The sequence below is a fragment of the Populus nigra genome, chromosome 5, assembly GCF_951802175.1.
Source record: "Populus nigra chromosome 5, ddPopNigr1.1, whole genome shotgun sequence".
In the NCBI taxonomy this organism is placed as follows: domain Eukaryota; kingdom Viridiplantae; phylum Streptophyta; class Magnoliopsida; order Malpighiales; family Salicaceae; genus Populus; species Populus nigra.
Genome location: NC_084856.1, coordinates 520,612 through 540,113, shown reverse-complemented (window position 1 = coordinate 540,113; position 19,502 = coordinate 520,612). Strand labels below are relative to the sequence as shown.

The window sequence follows — 19,502 nt, the reverse complement described above, 5'->3', positions numbered from 1 at the left end:
TTTTTAAAATATATTTTGCTTGAAAAAATATTAAATTGATTTTTTAATTTTTTTATGATTTTAATATATTAATATCAAAAATTAAAAAAATATTTTTATATATTTTCAAATCAAAAACAACTTAAAACATACATATTCCATCCTTAAAACAATAACAACAATGACCAAACGATAAATTAGTGTTATCATTATTATTTTCTTATCCTTCTAAACAGCCTTTTTTAAGGGTCGGTTGTCTTTAAAGCAAGGGATTTATCACCCTTCAATTCTTCTTGATAACCCTCACCCACCTTGGACCCAATTGAGAGCACCTTGGAAATTTTGAATTTCCAATAATTTCATGCCAAGTTGCAAGAAAAATTGATATGGGAAGCTAGTGCATTTGGTAGGTTTCTGAGTAATGACATCCATTACAACATAGTATCCATATAAACCTTTCATATTAATCGAAATCCCATCCTGAAATTAGTCTCTCAAAATAATAGTATCAATAACTGAATGTTTTTCAGTTCAAATTATTATTTTTGAGAGATGTTGCATTTAATGAAAAGATATTACGTCATATTTACAAGCTATGGTTATGTTACTCTGTTACCGTCTTTGCCCAGTATCCACTGAATATTGGAGTTTAAGGGTGTGGCTGTTCTGAATCCTCCTCTCCCAGCTCACAAAACAGTGGAGATGAGCAATGTTAGTGGTGTCAGTGTGTCACCAGAATCAAAATGCTCTACACAGATTGTTAGCGGTGATGTTAGATGAACACTGCTGCTCTATTGGGCCAGTGGGTCCACACAATCTACTCCTCTTCGGCTCTGATATCTTAACATGGGAAATCGCCACTGCAAGCGCGTCAACTAGACCACATTCATCCTGCTCTTCTGACTTGCAGCTCAAACTATCAGATGGATGCTGACTCAAGTCCTCTTCAGAAGAGCCAGCTCCTACCTGGTTTCCAGGTGACACAAGTGCATTTGCAGGTTGGCAGGAAGTTGCAGCACCTTGATTCTTTGTTTTTGATCTGATGGACAATGTCTTTAAGGTACGCTCTGTGTAAAACAAAATCCATGGATGCCCTGAGAAGACAGCAATTAACAGTCAGTTTAGTGGGACAGAAAAGGCAATAAACTTGCAAAGTACTCCACGTTCCACCATCACAGAGTCCAAGAAATGAATCAAGATCACGGATATGCACAATTCGAGAGAGTTAGCAACAACTTGGTGAAAATGGGTTTAATTATCCCTTTGCAAACAGACAAGCTCACGTGGCTAGTAAACCTAGTGAAAATGGTAATTCTAAGTCCATGTATGTGCCTTAAAATCTCGAACAAATTTACATTATCAGAAACTGATGCAGGAAGAAAAGAACGAGATCAGAATTACAGAATAAGAAATTTGGAGCATCTTTTAATCAAAACCATCACCTCAAGGCCAGGAATTCACTTTCACACTATACCTTTGAGGAGCCATTACAAAATGAGATTAAAAGGAAAGATGCAAAGAATTCTTACGTTTGACTCAAAAGACAGGACACATCATGCATCTAATTTAGGATGGCAGCTCAACACGTGCAAGGCACATAAGCTGAACATTCTTCTTTCAGTCAGAGAGGTGGTAACCCAGAGAGTAAATACTCTGAGATAAGTAAAGAATAGAGATTTCTTTGACGAGGTACATGCCAGCAATCCCCTAAAAAGCATTCCATCAAGTTGCTTCTCATCAGACAAGGACCACGGAGAGAAGGTCTCTTAAAATGCAAACTGCCTACTCATTAAAGAAATTATCACCAAGTGGTCTTAGAGCGTGTTTGGCAGTGTGGTTGCGGGTGCTTTTCAAATAACTTTTCGTGCCAAAATGCATGTCAACGATGTTTTTTCATTTTTTAAAAATCATTTTTGACATCAGCACATCAAAACGATCCAAAACGTACAAACCATATTAAATTTTAGCAAAAAAAAAAAACAAAAAATTTTCAAATTTTTTGGGAACGCGGCCGCAGCCGCGTTCCCAAACGGTCCCTTAGTCTAACCCATCTAGATGGATAAAATTGCAACAAAATCTTTCTGCCTCAATTCAAGCAGCCATGAGAACCAGAAAAAAAAAATGCAACCATATGTCCAGGGTCTTAGTTCATTGGGAATCAGACACTTACTCAGTACTTCATCTGCGGTGATCCTGGCTGAGACATCCCTTGTCAACATTCTTGCAACTAGATCACGTGCAGGTTTAGATATAGAGTCCCATATTCCAGTGTGAAAATCAAGCTTGACATTCTTGATTGCCTCAAAAACAGCCTCTAAGGAGTCGCCTTGAAATGGAAGGCCCCCGACCAACAGAGCATGCAGGAGGACACCAGCACTCCAAATGTCAACCTTCTCGGAATAATTTCCCGACAGAACTTCAGGGGCAACATATGCTGGACTTCCAGCCAAACCCGATAAGGTCTGCCCTGCAGGATAGTAAGAATGCCAACTCATATGCATAAGATAAGCTTTGAGAACACAAGTAATAATTACAAAAAGAGCTTGCAGAGAGCATCTGTTCTTCTATTAGTCTGTGTTACATAGCAGCATGGCTGCCAAAGTCAACCAGGCAGATATGAATTTAGATATGTATAGCACTATTTTATATAACAGCATTGGCCATACTGAATAACTCATGGCATCACATACTAAAGACAACAGCATGCTTTCTGAACCAACAAATCATACAAGAGACACCAGGTTATCCCTACCTCCTGCATGACTGTTCAACAATAAAATGCCCTGATGTCCCTGAGGATATGCATGTCAAACATTCTTCATTTTCAGTCTATATGCTTATTTTTTACATGCTTAAGTCGTCAGCACCAACAAAGCAAATGCAATATAAAAGTAAGCACTGAAAAGCAGAATGAGCACTTCTCAAAACAGATGCAGAATGCCTACCATTTGAAATTCTCATAGCCAGGCCAAAATCTGCAAGCTTCATCTTCCCCAGGCTCACTAGAAGTATATTCTCAGGCTTTATATCTCGGTGCACAACACCCATGTCATGACAATACTTAATAACTAACATCACATCCTTGAATATATTAGCAGCGCGTTGCTCTGAGTACCGTCCCTCATCAACCATCTGATCAATCAAACGTCCTCCAGAGCATAACTCCATCACAAGCTGAAAACACTCCGACTCCTCATACACAGCATGCAATGTCACCACACCAGGATGACCAGACAGATGCTGCATTATCTCTACCTCCCTATGAACTGTCTCCTCTCCCTTCTGCAAAGTCTTACAAGCAAACTCAACACCAGTAACCTTAGACCTGCACAACCAAACGGAGCCAAATTTACCACGCCCAATAGCATCCCCCAAAATATAATCATCCTCAAACTTATTTTTCCTACCCGTTTGAGTAGAAACATCTATGCACCCTATCTTCCTCTTAAGCCCTCTTCCAGGTAGTACCAACGAAGATGAGGCACCACAAGGTGGGGCAGTAGCAATGCCTGCAAGCCTACTTTTGAAAGAAGTAACAGGTTCCCTACCCAGATCTTCTTTGCACCTCTTCTTTAACCTATTATAATCTTCTAACGAATAATGAGACCTAACATTGGATGATTTCAAATCACACGTTGGTATTACTTCCTCTTGTGCATTCTCACCCGTATCTGCTTCACTCCCTTTCCTCTTCTTCCTCATCAAATCAAAACTATCACCTATCACATTAAAATTCGAAAAAATAAAAATAAATCAACTTCTACTGCACTGCACTTCCGGATTCGGTTACAGAAGCACAGAAAGTAAACAGAATGGAATCAAAATTCATTTGATAAAAATAAATCGAAATTGTTTTTACAATTTTATAAACAAAATTATAATCTGAGATCGCTGAACCCCTAAATTGAAATTAAAAAAAAAATCAACAACAACAACAGGAACCAAAGGGAACATAAATCAGAAGATTCAACCTTTCATTGTTATTCATTAACTGAACAGCAAGCGATTAAATAGATCGTGATCAAAGCAAAGTAAATACCTTTTTGAGCAGAAATTTTGTTCAAAGTCTGAGATCAGAATCACAAAATCCACACCAAAAGATAGAGATAGAATATAGATCGGTGTTTATTGGAGAAAATTGAGGACTAAATATCAATCGGATTGGAAAGAAAACCCTAGAAATCTTCGATTACTGATTTGGGGCAAACTTTTGCGCGATTATATATATATATATATATATATATATATATATATATATATATATATATATATATATATAGAGAGAGAGAGAGAGAGAGAGAGAGAGAGAGAGAGAGATCTGTTTACGTAAGTAAAACTATTTTTTTATTACTTCTACTTGAAGTTCTCTATTTCTTTTTCCTTTAATTAATAGAAAAATATTTTTTAAATAAAAAGATAAAAAAATACATCAAAATTATAATTATTTTTCATAAGAAAATAAAACTATAATTATCTTAATATTTTATATTTGTAATAATTTAATTATAAATATTTATTTTATTTTATTTAAATTAAAATTAAAATTTTCATTAAAATGTTATATTATTAACTAAACAATATTTGTAATAAATATTAAATTCATGACAATATCTAAAAATAAAAATATAAAAAAGAATAATTTTAATTTTTTATATTGTTAAAAAATGCATGTAAAGGTGTAAAGTAATTTTTTAAATAAAAGTTTTAGAATTTTTTCTGTTTCCCTGTTTCCGAATCCGGGTCTAACCCAAACCCATATCACGTCTTTTTTATGTTTCCCGTGCAGCTCAGCGCAGAGAAGGTGATTCGTGGCATAATCTGAGCCGTTTCTTGGCTTTATGATTTTGACTGGAAGTCAGAATAATTGAATGATGAAGTTCTTGCTGTGTTGGGATTTGTGATTTTCTTAAGAGACCAAAAAGCAGGCTGTCCGTGACGACTCGTGATGTGATTGATGGAGAGGTGTACGTGAGGCATACGCGACTGAGAAGTGACGTGGCGTTCTTGTAGAGCTTAATGAGTGCATTGGTAGATTTTGTTTAGGACACGACACCGAGGTAAGTGGGGTTATTGTCGGGCGGTCATAGTAGTTTATTATGGATAATACCAGGTTTTCAGTTCTACGCCAGCTATTAGTGGAAGGTTCCAAACCAAATTTTCCGAGGTTTAGAGGGTGATCAAAATATTTATAATTTGGTTTAGATTTGGTGTTAATATTTTATTTGAATAAAATTAAATATCCTTTTCACTTAAAAAATAGCTCTGACAAAATAGCATGCATTCACTTAAAAAATAGCTCTGACAAAATAGCATGCATGAAAGAAAACTAAAATATTACTATATTTTTTTATATTTAATTTGATTATTATATTAGATTCGATCCTGAATTTAACCTCATCTAGAGTTTAAATTAGATTTGATATGGTATTTTTAAAATAATATTATTTTAGATTTTTTAATAAAATATTTGTATAAAGAAGAATTTTTTAAAAATCATTTTGGAGTTATTTAAGTTAAGTTTTGCATTGACTTTTAAATTATTTTGAAATAAAATATGGCCCGGTTAAACTTCGAGTTAGTGAGCTACCAGTTAGCCCATCAAGACTGGTCTAGATTTGATAGCTATATTTATTTATGTTATTTAAATAAATTAATTTAATTAAAAATATATATTTTTAATCACTTTTGAATTATAATTAAAGTCACGCAAAGATATTATAAGATAAATTTTTAAAAAAATAATCGCTAGCTGATCTAATTGGTAAATGGTTTTTATAAAAAAAATCAAATAAAAATCCTGTGTTTTATCAATGTCAAGCTGGATGCTTATCTCTGGTATAAAAAACATCATGTTGTTTTAACAGATCGAGTGCTTTCATGGACAAATGATTTTTTATATATCAAAATCTATTGAGTTATTATGATTCTTCAATCTATAATTTCTTTCAAACAAAATCAATTTAAATCCAGAACATTATAGGTATCATGATTAATTTTTATTTAATACTTAATTCATCAGATTGATTAAATCACTAAGTTAACTTGGATTTTTAACCAAATTAATCAAGTATTTTTTTTAATTCAAACTAATTTAGATTATAATTCAGTTGGATCCCGGGTTAACTTACTTGCTAGCCGATCCAAGTTTTAAAATAATGATTCCACGGAGTTAACAAACACCGCCAAGCTACGTAGTTTGCGTCTCTTTCTTGCCTTATGATGACTTTGACAGAATATCGCTGCTTCTTGCAGGAGCCAGTCCACGATCGGAGTTAACAAACACCTCATTGACTTTGCTTCTGCTTCCCTGGTCAGGTCAAAATCATACCAGAAGTTGATGCTAGTTTTCTCTCTCCTCTTCTTATTTTTCACTGGCATTTGATCTTCGCATGCATAAGCCTGTCAGGTTAATTTTTTTCCAATCAATTTGCTACCTAATCTTGTTCAGCTTAAAAGAAAAACTCAAATGAGGTTAAAAATTCAAGTTGAATAGATAATGAGGTCAATTCAAGTCTAACCTGATTAAAACCTACTTCAAGTGTTTGTTTCCGTGACTGTTTTTATTTTTGAAGCAAACCATGGAAACAGTGATTTGATACAATTAAAATATTATTTACTATTCATGGATCTCATGATAATTTGCGTTTGAAATGCAAGGGAAAGGAAAGCAGCTTTTTGTTGTTTCTTGTGCAAAGGAATCACACGAACAGTGTAGCTATATTCCACTGTTCCGGCCGGACCGGGTCTGGTCTAAAGCTAAAAATGTATTGAACCGGGTCCGATCTAGTAAAATAAAAATATTATTTTTTATTTTTAATTGTGTTTTATTCGAAAAACTAGTGTTTAACATTATTCAATGACACTATATAAATTAGATGTAGATCGCTTTATGACGTAGCATTTGCAGAATTTGATCGCAATCCCAATTTTTTTTCTTGATTATATTTTACCTGATATTATTGTGCACTTAAAAAACTAAGAAAATTATAGTCCTTGTCGGATGTATTTCATACGTGATGGAATTGTAAATAGTTTAATGGAACAATAAAAAATATTTTATATAAAGTATTATTTATTTCATGACGTAATAGCAATAATTAAATCTACAATATTTAAATTAAAAACCATCAATATTAATATATATATTTTCTTAAATTATTTTACAACCTCAATTTCAAAAGTATTCTTAACCAAACACGTTAAACTATTTTTTATTCAACCTCAATTTCAACCACAGTTTTAACCAAATATAAATAAATACCTAATCAACCTCAACCAAGAGTACTTTTATAAAACAATTTTTTTCAAACCACAACCACAAAATATTTTAATATGTTATTTATTTTTTAAAAAATTAATTAAAATAATATTTTTTTGATATTTTTTTTTTAAAATCAAATATCTCAACTTACTCAGATAAAGTTTTATAACAGTGATCCTAAGTAAACTGATTCGCGTATTAGAAATGGCGCGCTAGGGATGGCAGGTTAATTCGACATGCATAAATCCACATATTTGTGTAAGCAATTGAGATTTTAATAATTACACAATTAGTGTAGGTGTAATTAATTATACTTTGAAATAGCTAGGCTTGTGATTGCTCGGTATGTTCCCTCCTCTCATTTAAAATAATAAGTATAACTATCATGGATTTTCTAGCATGATAGCATATTTTCAATTAAATAGAGTGGTGAGTATAATTTACTCTACGTGATTTAATATAAAAAATTTACCATGAAATCATTTAATTGTGAAATTATAAAAAAATCTAGACGTACAGATAAGTGATGTTTTGTTAGTGTTTCAAAAGAGAATAGATAAGTACAAAAAGGAACAATAAATAATATATTTGATTGAAAAAATAAAAATAAAAATAAAAACTAAATATATCTTAAAGTTAGTTTTTATAATGAATTTATGTACTTTTAAAGCAAGAAAAAAAATACATTTATCTTTTATATATATATATATATATATATTTCTAGATGGTAACTAAAATCTATCGATTAATATGTTTGATATTATAATGTAAAATATTTTTTAAAAGTATCTATCACTTAAAAATACATCAAATTTATTATTTTTTCAGTTTTTTTAATATCAATGTATTAAAACTATTAAAAATATATTAATTTAATATTTTTTAAAATAAAATATATTTTTAAATTGCACCCAAACACTTTTACAAATGCAAGCAAGGGTAACGAGAGAAGAAATATTCATTTACTCATTTCAGAAAGCTGGTATTTTGATACTTAATTACTCATTAAGTTAGAATTTGGTTGGTGACAAGTTTGTGATTTTATCGTTGTGCTCTTGTTTAGTTGCCGCCGGGGACCATAGGACGAAGGTGTTCTGTCAATACGTTGCTGCGGTGTAGAATGACATGTCGGTGGCACCTTTAGTTACTGTTAATGGATGAGACATCGTAAACTAGGATTCTCAATTCCAAACTGGGGCACAATAATCAACATCACTGAATCTTGATTGGATTTTCAAGTTGATGTTGATGATGAATCAGACGGCTGAGAGATCATCAGCATTTATTTCTTTTTGCCCTTTGTTTTAAACGAGAAGTGAGTGACGATTCGGTGTGTTTCCGATAAGAAAAGGCTGGTAACATTACCTATAATCTAAATGGGGTTAGGTTTTCACTTCTAATATCTTCACTGTTTATCTTTTTATATTTTATTATAGATAAATTATGCAAAAAAAAATTATTTTTATTTTGATTCTCAACATTTTTTTTTGAACAATTTAGTCCTAATTAGAGAGCAATTGATTTCAAATTCATGTAAAAGAGTAAGAATAAAGAAAGAAGGATTGAAATGAAAAATATGGCAAACATGAGTGGTGTGCTATAAGTTTAGAAAAAGATGCAATTTGGTTCTCCAACTTAAATAATTACACAAAATATTCAATTTCGGTCCCTCAATATTTTTTCAATTCTATTTTGGTATAAAAATTTATTTTTATCATTTTTGGTATTTGGTTGAGTGAGGAGAGAGAGAGATATTACCGAATTTAAGTGGTAGAGAGAGAAACTTGTTGTTGACACCGATTTGAACAACTAAAATACATGATATTTATGTTAAATTGTTCCATTTGATGAGGGGAGTTGATATTAGGTATTTTTTTTCTTTGAAAGTTCATGAAAAAAAAACAAATATGAATTAAGGTTCATTTTTTGTTTCGGATTGAGTTCGGTTTCAGGTCATTTTTTGGGGTTTTTGAGGCAATAAATAAGTTTATAATGGTTTTTAAGGTGTTTCGGGTCAAAAAAACATTGAGCCCGATTTCTCACCCATCACAACGGCTGAAATCTAAGCAAAATAGACAGCGTGTCATTTTTTTTTTTCAAAAAAATAAGGTGGACAAAATGTCATCCACTCTAGGTGTAGTTAAAAAAAGGGCTGAGTTGCAGGCTTGCCAGTGCGTGGGCCTTAATGAAATGGGTCAGGCCCAACAACGCCTGACCCTTTTTTCCTAATTTTTTATTTTAATTAATGCTTTTATTGTATTTTTTTAAAAAAACTTAATTATATTTAAATTAATACCACTTCTTTATTTTATTTTGTATAGAAAGTCTCTTTTAAATAATAATGATTTTTTGGTTATGTGTTTAATTTTAAAAAAAAATTTCTAATTTATCTATGATTTTTTTTAATGTTTTGTATAGATGAATTTTTGAAAATAAAAAAATATTTATTTTGAGATGATATTTTTAATATGTGTAGCCTTACATATTACTTATTTTTTAATTATTATTATTTATTTATTAGCTATATAAATCTCAATTTATTTAATTATATATATCCATGAACTTCTTACACTTAAATTTTTTGAACTACAAAAATATATTAAAAAAACTTATATATATAATTTTTTTAAATGTAAAATAAAGATATTTGACATACGATGAATCACGTAACTAGTAACTATTAAACTGCGTCCAATCTGATGAATTTCCTTATATATTGAATTTTTTTTTTTGTACTCTGATTTTGGATTTTTGAAACAAGTTTAAGCCTTGTCCTTTTGATCTTAGCACTGATTTAATTGATTTTTGGGAAAGCTTTTAGGATCATGAAGAAATTGTTACCATCATATAAAAAGAAAGAAGCTTTCGGTTTGGCCCCTGACATGGATTAATATTTCAAAGAATTCGTGTCGTTTTGATTGAATTTCGTCTCCGTAGCTTTAAAAACTCGAGGGATAATTTTGCTTTAAATGAAAAAGGATTGACAGAAAATCATACCATTAAATTCGTATCTCTCACACGGCTAACAAAATCATCAAATCTAAGTGGAATTACCATGGTTAGATGTGTGTTTTATATCGTGATAATATTTGTGATTGTGTTTTGAAAATATAAGTTTTTTAAAAATATTAATTATAGTTTTGTTTATAATTTTTTAAAAGTAAAATACATACAAAACTATAGTATATATTAATTAATTAAATACTTTTAAATTTATATTAAGAACAAAACACACACCACACCACATGAATAATAATAACGGTCCATTTAATGACACGAAAAAAGTAAGAAAACCAACGATCAGCATAAAAATAAGCTACCTGAGGAAAAGCCAAATACGAACCACAAAAAGGCAAGAAAACCTTGTTAGAGCTGACTTATGAACTGAATTATAAAAGGGTTTAGTTACTGGTATCAATCTGCAAGTTATAAGTTAATTATTTCTATTAAAAAACATCGATTTATTTTATTTTATTTTATTTTAAAATTGATCCAATAAAATTTAGACAAGTTAATTGTGTTATAGTTCAATTAAACCAAATTAATTGATTTTTACCAGATAAATATATTTTATAATTTAATTTAAAACCTAACCTAGATCAAATTTTGAATCACAAGCTTTTTAAATTAACCTTGTCAAAATGAAAATTTTGACGGTGTTGAAGAAATAAATAATTATATTTTCCTTGTTACTTTCTAGATTCATTTAAAAAAAATAGATACAAAAAAAAAAACTCATAACTCACTAAAAATAATGGAAATATCTTCATATAGATGTTTTTTACTTGTATTTATTTTTTTAAAATATTAATTTAAAAAATAACCAATAAAATATCATTAATTATTCTCTCATACCATAAAAATTGTGATGTCACAATGATGTCATAACACCTTTGAAATTCAAAATATATTTAATTATATAAGACTTATTTCCTAAGACGTGTAAGTTTTGTATCAAAAAAATTTAATAAAAAAACTTCGTTTTCCTTTAGTTCCAGCTATAATAGAAGTTCTGAACAGTGGAACTACTGAAGCTAAAGAGAACCCTGCGGCAGCTTTATCTATCTTATCAATGCTTGCCGAGAACAAAGTGACAGGGATCTGGGTATGGTAGATGAAGGAATGTCAATCTTTCTACTTCTTGCATCGCATCCGGAGGGGCGGGATGAGATTGGACGGCTCTCATTCATTGAAACTCTTGTGGAAATCTTGAAAGAAGGCACCCCCAAAAACAAAGAACGTGCAACTTCAGTTCTTCTTGAGCTGGGATCAAACAATTCATCTTTCATGCTTGCAGCACTTCAATTTGGTGTGTATGAACATTTAATGGAGATTTCCAAGAGTGGAAGCAATAGAGCACAGAGGAAGGTAAATTCTCTCTTACAGCTTATAAGCAAAGCTGAGCACACTTGAGATATATACCTAATGATTTGTCCCTGTAACTATAAATCTGACATCCAATAATTGTGTATCAGTATCCTCTCTCTCTCTCTCTCTCTCTCTCTCTCTCTCTCTCTATTGTTTTCTGGCCATTAGAATAACTTGGTATTTGTTTATTCACTGTCATTTCACTTTGGTTTCGGAAATCTGAATTGTTGTAGGAGAACACATAAATCTCAGAATCATAGGTTAATTACATATCAGGATTAAGGAAACTTTGCGGCACAAACTGCTCTCCCCCATGTCCAGACCCCGCTCAAGCCGAAACAGGGCATGTTGCCGAAATCAGAGCTGTTAAGACTGCCTTGGCCCATCTAGTTCAAGTCTCAGGTCACGAACATTATTTTTTTTAAAAAAAGAAGTCAAATAAATTTTTACATAGATTTTGACTTGATTATTTAGTTCAACCTGGCTAATTGACTAGAAATACTACATCAACTTCCACATAAAACTCTAAGAATCCAGATCAACATATCACTAAACTAAACTCTGGCCAAAATCCTTATCCATGTATGGTTCAATTCTCAATTGCTTGCATAGGAAGAAACAAACATAAACACTTCATGATAAAATATATTAAAATAGTGTTTTTTTAAAAAAATTATTTTTAAAATTAGCACATCAAAATCATTTGAAAACATAAAAAAAAATTCTAATTTAAAGTAAAATAAAAAATAAAAAATTTTTAATTTTTTTCAAAAACGCTTTTGAAACACAATGTCAAACATGTATCAAACTAGCAACGGATCATCACATTAGACTGATAATTATCTGAACTCTATTTTTTATTTTAAATTATGGTCAAAACTTGAATTTAAAAAAATTACAATATATAATTTTTTTAAATTTAATTTTTCAAATTGTAACTACAAAACTATTATAATTTAACACAACATAGTGAATTTGAAATTATGATGCAAAATAATTTTTAAAATGATTTTTTGTTTGAAAATATATATATATATATATTAATTTTTAACATCAACAAGTCAAAACAATAATAAAAAAACTAAAAAATTACTATTTAAATATTTTTCTTAAAACAAAAACATTTTTAAAAGCAAAAAGTGTAGCCGGGCCCGTTTATTCTTCACTTCCCAGTTTTTTTTTTCCAAGATGAATAAGTGTAAATTATCTTTCAAGTCTCTGTACTTTAATGAAAATATCAGATCATGCTACAGTTTTTGTACTTTCGAAAAACAACAGAGTTTTGTTCATAAGTTTTCCCACATGATTGGGTAAAGATTTTATAATGGAAAGGAAATAAAACTCATAAAAATAAAATATTTTGTTATTCAAATTAAGTAGCATTTCCAAATTAATTTTCATTTATTAAAATGAAATTCACATTTATAATCCCATATAAAGCAAACTATCCCTACATAATAATCAAGATTTCACATCAATCTTTGCACAATAAAATTAAGTTTGAATTTGTAATTCAATAATAATAAAAAACTATCCCTGCATAACGACTATTCACCAACTCCAGCTCCTCCCCTTCTTTTTTTTTTCTATGAGAAAATAAGATGTCATGCCCAGAAAAAATCAAGAAAATGTATCTTCAGCCCAAATATTTTGTTTTCTTATTACATAAAAAATTATGTATTGCTAACTCCCTCTTCTCTTTATACTAAAACCGAAAATTATTTTCCTAAAATATTTATTTCATCAAAAAATATATTTTTTATTGGATTGAAATAAAAAAATAATACAAGCGAATTTCATCAAAATGACAAAAAAAATCAAGAGAATTATGCATTTACGGCTTACGGTGGGCCACACAGCATCCCTTGTGGCCAAGCTCACACCGCTTGGCCCATTAGAATCTTTTTTGGAACCTTCTCTCTCGTAGAAAACCACAGCCGCACCTCTTCATTCGTATCTGTCATTGACATGTTTAGAGCACGCGTTTCAAGGCTTTTCTGCGCACGTGTCATGAAGTGAGTCGTCCATGTCACCTCCTGCCATGCGAGGATACGGATTGGTTTTAGCAAAACACCCCGATTTGGATAGGGTACTATGGATAGATGCCGTTCTCAATTATTATTATTATTATCTTTTTTTTAGTTAAAGAAATAGATATACAGACGTCAAATAAATTTGGGATAATTTTAAAAACAATTTATGTATTTTAAAAATAAAAAGTACATGAAAATATATTTATTTTATTTTTATATTTTGAAGCAGTAACCTGGATTTTTTATGATAAAAAAAGATAAGAGGATGGAAATTAGACAAAATTAAAAGACCAAATTAAGACTACAATTTCCTAAATAGACCACTAAAAAAAATTTAATCCTCTCAATTAGCAAGTGACAGCTAAGAGATTGGCTGTTACTACATGAATCAATGATTTTGGCTTAACCTTGTTGAACAATCAAAATTACAAAACAAGCCTTGGTGGACCCCTCCTTTTTTGCCGTCCCGTCCTTGTCCAGATAAAGATAAAGAAAATGGATGTGCATGGCACAAGCACGCAGCTATAAATATATATACCCCCCCCCCCCCCCACACCCATCCTTAACCACCACGAAGACTTCTTCGTTTCTCTCTTTCTCTCCTCCTCAAAATTCTCTATCTTTTTCGTCATGGATCCTTACAAGGTAATGATTCTTTATTCATCTTTTTCCTTGATTGAAAATATATATTTTTTTGCGAAAATTAAATAAGTTGTAGTTTAACACTGATTTGATGGTGGTGGTGGTGGTGATGGCAGCACCGTCCATCAAGCGCTTTCAATTCTCCATACTGGACTACAAATTCTGGTGCTTCGGTCTGGAACAACAACTCTTCTTTGACCGTTGGATCTAGAGGTATTTTTATTCAAAACATATGATAGCTATTGCTGTTACCTTTCTAAGCTTAACATGATTAATTGCTATTGTTAAGGTATATGTTTGTCTGGTTTTGGATTTTGATATGTTATTATTCGATGTTTCCTATGTGTGGTCTGAGCTTTAAACGTTGAGGATGAAGGAATTAAGCAGCATAGTTAGAAAGTTATGATTAATTACGATTTATGTAAGAAAGAGGTAAGGAATTGTTGTACTGTTGTGGAGATAATAGTGCTGCTAGCAAATTTAATGGCAGAATATGAACTTTGTAATCAGACGCAAAGGATTTGGGTTGGGTTCATTTTCGATCGGAGGTTGGATGATGTGGTTCAAGCTTATTTAATAGAAAGCAGGCTGAATCATGAACCGGGGCACACCTTATGGGGAAGGGCATATATACTTGTTAGCTTAGCCCAGATCAAGTACTGGCTTTGTTGTATTTTTGATTGTCATGTACTAGTACACATAGGTTTGATCTGCATATAACCTTTTCTTTGACAGGTCCAATCCTGCTTGAGGATTACCATCTGGTGGAGAAGATTGCCAATTTTGACAGGGAGAGGATTCCAGAGCGTGTTGTCCATGCTAGGGGAGCCAGTGCAAAGGGTTTCTTTGAGGTTACCCACGATATCTCTAACCTCTCATGTGCTGATTTTCTTCGGGCCCCAGGAGTTCAGACGCCTGTAATTGTCCGCTTCTCCACAGTTATCCATGAACGTGGCAGCCCTGAAACCCTGAGGGATCCTCGTGGTTTTGCAGTGAAGTTTTACACCAGAGAGGTGAGGTCTTATTTGATATTTCTGTTACTTTAATATAGTGGAGGAAAGCATATGAGTGAGGCACTGATGATGATGTAGACAATCATTTGTGTAGACTGATTCGACAGATGTATCATATCCTCAGGGATCGATGGATTCAAATTCACTATGCATAACCTTTTGCGTTGTAAACTTCATTTCGATGCGTTATTCTTTTATGAAAAAATAAATTAATTCTAGTTAACTGGATGAAGCTGATTGCTTTAACTTTCCAAGGTTCCAGTTCTCTTATTCTCTATGCCTTTCCTTTTCTTGTTGACTCAGGGCAACTTTGATCTTGTGGGAAACAATTTCCCTGTCTTCTTCGTCCGTGATGGAATGAAATTCCCAGACATGGTACATGCCCTTAAGCCCAACCCCAAGTCTCACATTCAGGAGAACTGGAGGATTCTCGACTTCTTCTCCCACCATCCTGAAAGTTTGCACATGTTCTCCTTTCTCTTTGATGATTTGGGTGTTCCACAAGATTACAGACACATGGAAGGCGCTGGTGTCAACACCTACACGCTGATCAACAAGGCTGGAAAGGCAAACTATGTGAAATTTCATTGGAAACCTACTTGTGGTGTGAAATGTTTGTTAGAGGACGAGGCAATTAAAGTTGGAGGTGCAAATCACAGTCATGCCACTCAAGATCTATACGACTCAATTGCAGCTGGCAACTATCCTGAGTGGAAACTTTTCATCCAGACAATCGATCCCGACCATGAAGACAGGTTTGATTTTGACCCACTTGATGTAACAAAGATCTGGCCCGAGGACATTCTGCCCCTGCAGCCAGTTGGTCGCTTGGTCTTGAATAAGAACATCGATAACTTCTTTGCTGAAAATGAGCAGCTTGCTTTCTGCCCTGCTATTGTGGTTCCTGGTATTTACTATTCAGATGACAAGCTTCTCCAGACTCGAATCTTCTCCTATGCTGATACCCAGAGGCACCGTCTTGGACCAAACTATCTGCAACTCCCAGTTAATGCTCCCAAGTGTGCTCATCACAACAATCATCATGAAGGTTTCATGAATTTCATGCACAGGGATGAGGAGGTATCTCCCCTTTTATCCCCCCTCTCTTTTGGGCACACTACTTTAATTAGAAGCCGCGCTGTCTCACCTTCTGTTTAATTGGATCATTCTCCCCTGCTTCGCCTGTTTTGATGTTATTTTTATGTATTTTTGCTTTTGCTTTTAGTTTGTGTTCTGATGAGATATCATCATATACTCTTCAGGTCAACTATTTCCCATCAAGGCATGATCCATCTCGTCACGCTGAGAGATTCCCCATTCCTTCTGCTGTCTGCAGTGGAAGGCGTGAGAAGGTCAGTTTCTTTCTTTCTTTCTTTATTCTTTTCGGATCTACCGTCATAAAACGAAACTGTCTTTTGCTTGAATCTCGTGTTTCTGTGTGTGAGTGTTTGGGGTCCGGTTACGATGTCTAGAGCAAGAACAGGACTAGCGAGATTGGAAAGCTATTGTATGATTATAGAGCTCCTAGTTAAATGGACGGTCTGTTAATATATACACACACACGCACCTCTGGTGGTTCATGCAGTGCATCATTGAGAAGGAGAACAACTTCAAGCAACCTGGAGAGAGATACAGATCCTGGGCACCAGACAGGTAAACCATGCATCTGCTGTTACTTTCTGATAACTGAATAAACTATAGCACTGATCATGCATGTTCTTCCTTAATCTTCTCTTTCTTTATCCCCAGGCAAGAACGTTTCGTTCGCAGATGGGTTGATGCCTTGTCCGAACCGCGTGTCACACATGAGGTTCGCAGCATCTGGATCTCATACTGGTCTCAGGTAAAACTCCCTGTTTACAACAATGTAGTGTCATGTATACCGGATCTCTATAGACACTTTTTCACTGCAAATGCAATTCTGGCAATGATGTGATGCAGGCTGATAAATCTTTGGGCCAGAAGCTAGCATCTCATCTCAATGTGAGACCAAGCGTCTGAAGATGACACCAAAGCCCCCAATGCTTTGAGTTACAGAAACTGAATAAATGAAGAGGGATTTCCAGATTGCAAGCATAAAAACAAATGCTAATCTTTACTGATTGTGCGATGTCATGACAGTGAAACAACTTACCCGTTATTTACTACTGTTTAAACAGAGATCCTATCTAATAATGCAAGTTGTCCTGGATGCCCTTCATCTAAAATTCCAATCTGCTGTGTGGTTTGTAGGATTCATTTTTTCTTGCTATGTTCATATTCTTATCATATCATGCGCGTCAGATTGAGACAACAAAGGAAATTAAAACTCGGGGTTGGAAACCACACGCCCTTTGTAAGCAAATCCTGGTTTCCAACCCTGGTGGGGAGGGTGGTGTTCATGCAGCAGGCTGCTGGATAAAATAAGAAAGAAACAAAGAAAATGAAAGCGATTCAAGCACAATCAACGTCGGTAAGGAGACGCTAGACGCCGTTATTATATTGTTAATTAATTAACAGGGGTGGTCCTTATCACTAGTACAAGCAGTGTGATCTGTAAATAAAGTCGTATCCTGATAAACATTAGAGGAAAAAAAAAAACAATAGTGTTTCATATAATAGTAATATGAATAGAATATGCTTGAATCTCTCATTCATGCATTTGTAAGTTCTTATTTGTTTTTATATTTTAAAAATATTTTTTAAAAAAATTAAAAATTAAATTTTTTTATTTATTTTAAATTAAATATTTTTTTAGTGTTTTTAGATCATTCTGATATACTAATATCATAAATAATTTTTAAAAAATAAAAAAATATTATTTTAAAATATTTCTAAGTAAAAAATATTTTAAAAAACAACCTAATTATATTCTCAAATAGACTCAACTTGATTTGGATTATATCCCAATTTATTATCTAGATTACAAAACATTCTAGTTCATATTATTTTATTTTAAAAAATTAAAACTATGTAATCCTTTGGAAAAAAAAGTTAAAATGAGTTTTATAAAGATAAATACAAGAGAGCACATATAGCAAAAAGATAAAAATAATTAAGTCATAAATTATAGAAAAAGTTATAAAGTAAAAAATTATATATTCTAAAAAATTAATTTTTATAAGTGTTTATCTTCTTTAAATAATACATAAAATTCTTTATATAAGAATTTAAAACTGAGAACCTATTCAATTAAGACTTGAAATCTAAAAAATTAAAAAAATAAACACAATTTACAACATAATTGAGATTGATTAGTCAATCAATTATAATAAATCATGGTCGATGAATCAAAAGAAATGTTTTTTTTTCTTTCATCAACATCAAAAGAATCGTCCGAGTCACGTATCTTAAATGATTCAATAATTTATTATAATTGTTTACAATACTTAGATTAAAAAAAAAACCTAAAAAAAAAGACCGACTAACGTTAAACAAAAAGACAAGGAGCCAGACAACTCTCACTCAGTCCCCACTCGCAGCCATGGACGTGCACCACCTGCAGTTCCCTCATTATTGAATCCATAATTAATTACAATTTGATTATCAGAAGTGGCACACGCCCCCTTCCCATTTTAGCAACGTTGAACATGTCAGATTCCACTTCTACTACCCTTTCTTAATTCCCCTTTTTACTAAAAAAAACACAGCAGCTGCAAGTTGAAGATGAGCTCGAGATCGGTTCTTGGTTCTGGTTCTCTTTTTGATGATCTCACATGATATAATATACTAGGAATAGTGTTTGAGTATTTAAAAAATTGATGTTCACATTATAACGTCAATATTTTAATTTTAGAGACAAGAAGAGAGAGGATTGGTGGTAAAATTTATTTTTATAGTGTTTAGGAACCATCCAGTAATTAAATAAATAACTTTATAATAAAAAATTGTAATAAAAAAAACATTAAACTCTAAGAATAAAAATATATGTTCTTAATTTTTATGTAATAAATGCTTTGAAAATGTATGATAAGATAATAAAGATTATGAATTATTTTATCTAGATGATTTGACGGGTATTTATAGTTTTTGCATTTTGATAAGAAAGAGGGTATTTATAGTTTTTTTTAATGCTAATGAAAATATCTTCTTATACGATATTAATATTGATATGTTGATGAGAATTACCTTTACACATCTTTAGTGTTGATAAACAAACCGTAGAGCTATAAAAGATTTTTATATCTTATTTTGTACACAACATTTAATGTTGATATAAATAACTCT

General features: G+C 32.1%; 2 protein-coding genes across 2 annotated transcripts; one reads left to right on the top strand and one right to left on the bottom strand.

Moving 5' to 3' along the window:
- Window positions 1-423: 423 nt before the first annotated feature.
- On the bottom strand, window positions 424-4,210 carry LOC133693108 (serine/threonine-protein kinase PEPKR2). Its single transcript, XM_062114228.1, has 4 exons — window positions 4,019-4,210; window positions 2,925-3,698; window positions 2,150-2,446; window positions 424-1,073 (listed from the first exon to the last, which is right to left on the bottom strand). Exons 2-4 carry the CDS (start codon window positions 3,679-3,681, stop codon window positions 718-720), a joined length of 1,410 nt encoding a protein of 469 aa, XP_061970212.1. The 5' UTR covers window positions 3,682-3,698; window positions 4,019-4,210; the 3' UTR covers window positions 424-717.
- A 9,976-nt stretch (window positions 4,211-14,186) lies between these two features.
- Window positions 14,187-17,503, top strand: LOC133695452 (catalase isozyme 1-like). Its single transcript, XM_062117460.1, has 8 exons — window positions 14,187-14,286; window positions 14,400-14,496; window positions 15,019-15,296; window positions 15,600-16,376; window positions 16,559-16,648; window positions 16,882-16,949; window positions 17,046-17,139; window positions 17,238-17,503. The coding sequence occupies exons 1-8, from the start codon at window positions 14,272-14,274 to the stop codon at window positions 17,295-17,297; spliced, it is 1,479 nt and encodes a 492-aa protein (XP_061973444.1). The 5' UTR covers window positions 14,187-14,271; the 3' UTR covers window positions 17,298-17,503.
- The last annotated feature ends 1,999 nt before the right edge of the window (window positions 17,504-19,502 follow it).

Coding starts and splice junctions, on each gene's coding strand:
- LOC133693108 (XM_062114228.1), bottom strand. CDS start 3,681: ATGAGGAAGAAGAGGAAAGGGAGTGAAGCAGATACGGGTGAGAATGCA. Junction 2,447..2,924: donor GGCTATGAGAATTTCAAATG/GTAGGCATTCTG, acceptor ACTATCCTGCAG/GGCAGACCTTATCGGGTTTG. Junction 1,074..2,149: donor CACCGCAGATGAAGTACTGA/GTAAGTGTCTGA, acceptor CTGTCTTCTCAG/GGCATCCATGGATTTTGTTT.
- LOC133695452 (XM_062117460.1), top strand. Junction 16,377..16,558: donor TCATGCACAGGGATGAGGAG/GTATCTCCCCTT, acceptor TATACTCTTCAG/GTCAACTATTTCCCATCAAG. Junction 17,140..17,237: donor GGATCTCATACTGGTCTCAG/GTAAAACTCCCT, acceptor GATGTGATGCAG/GCTGATAAATCTTTGGGCCA.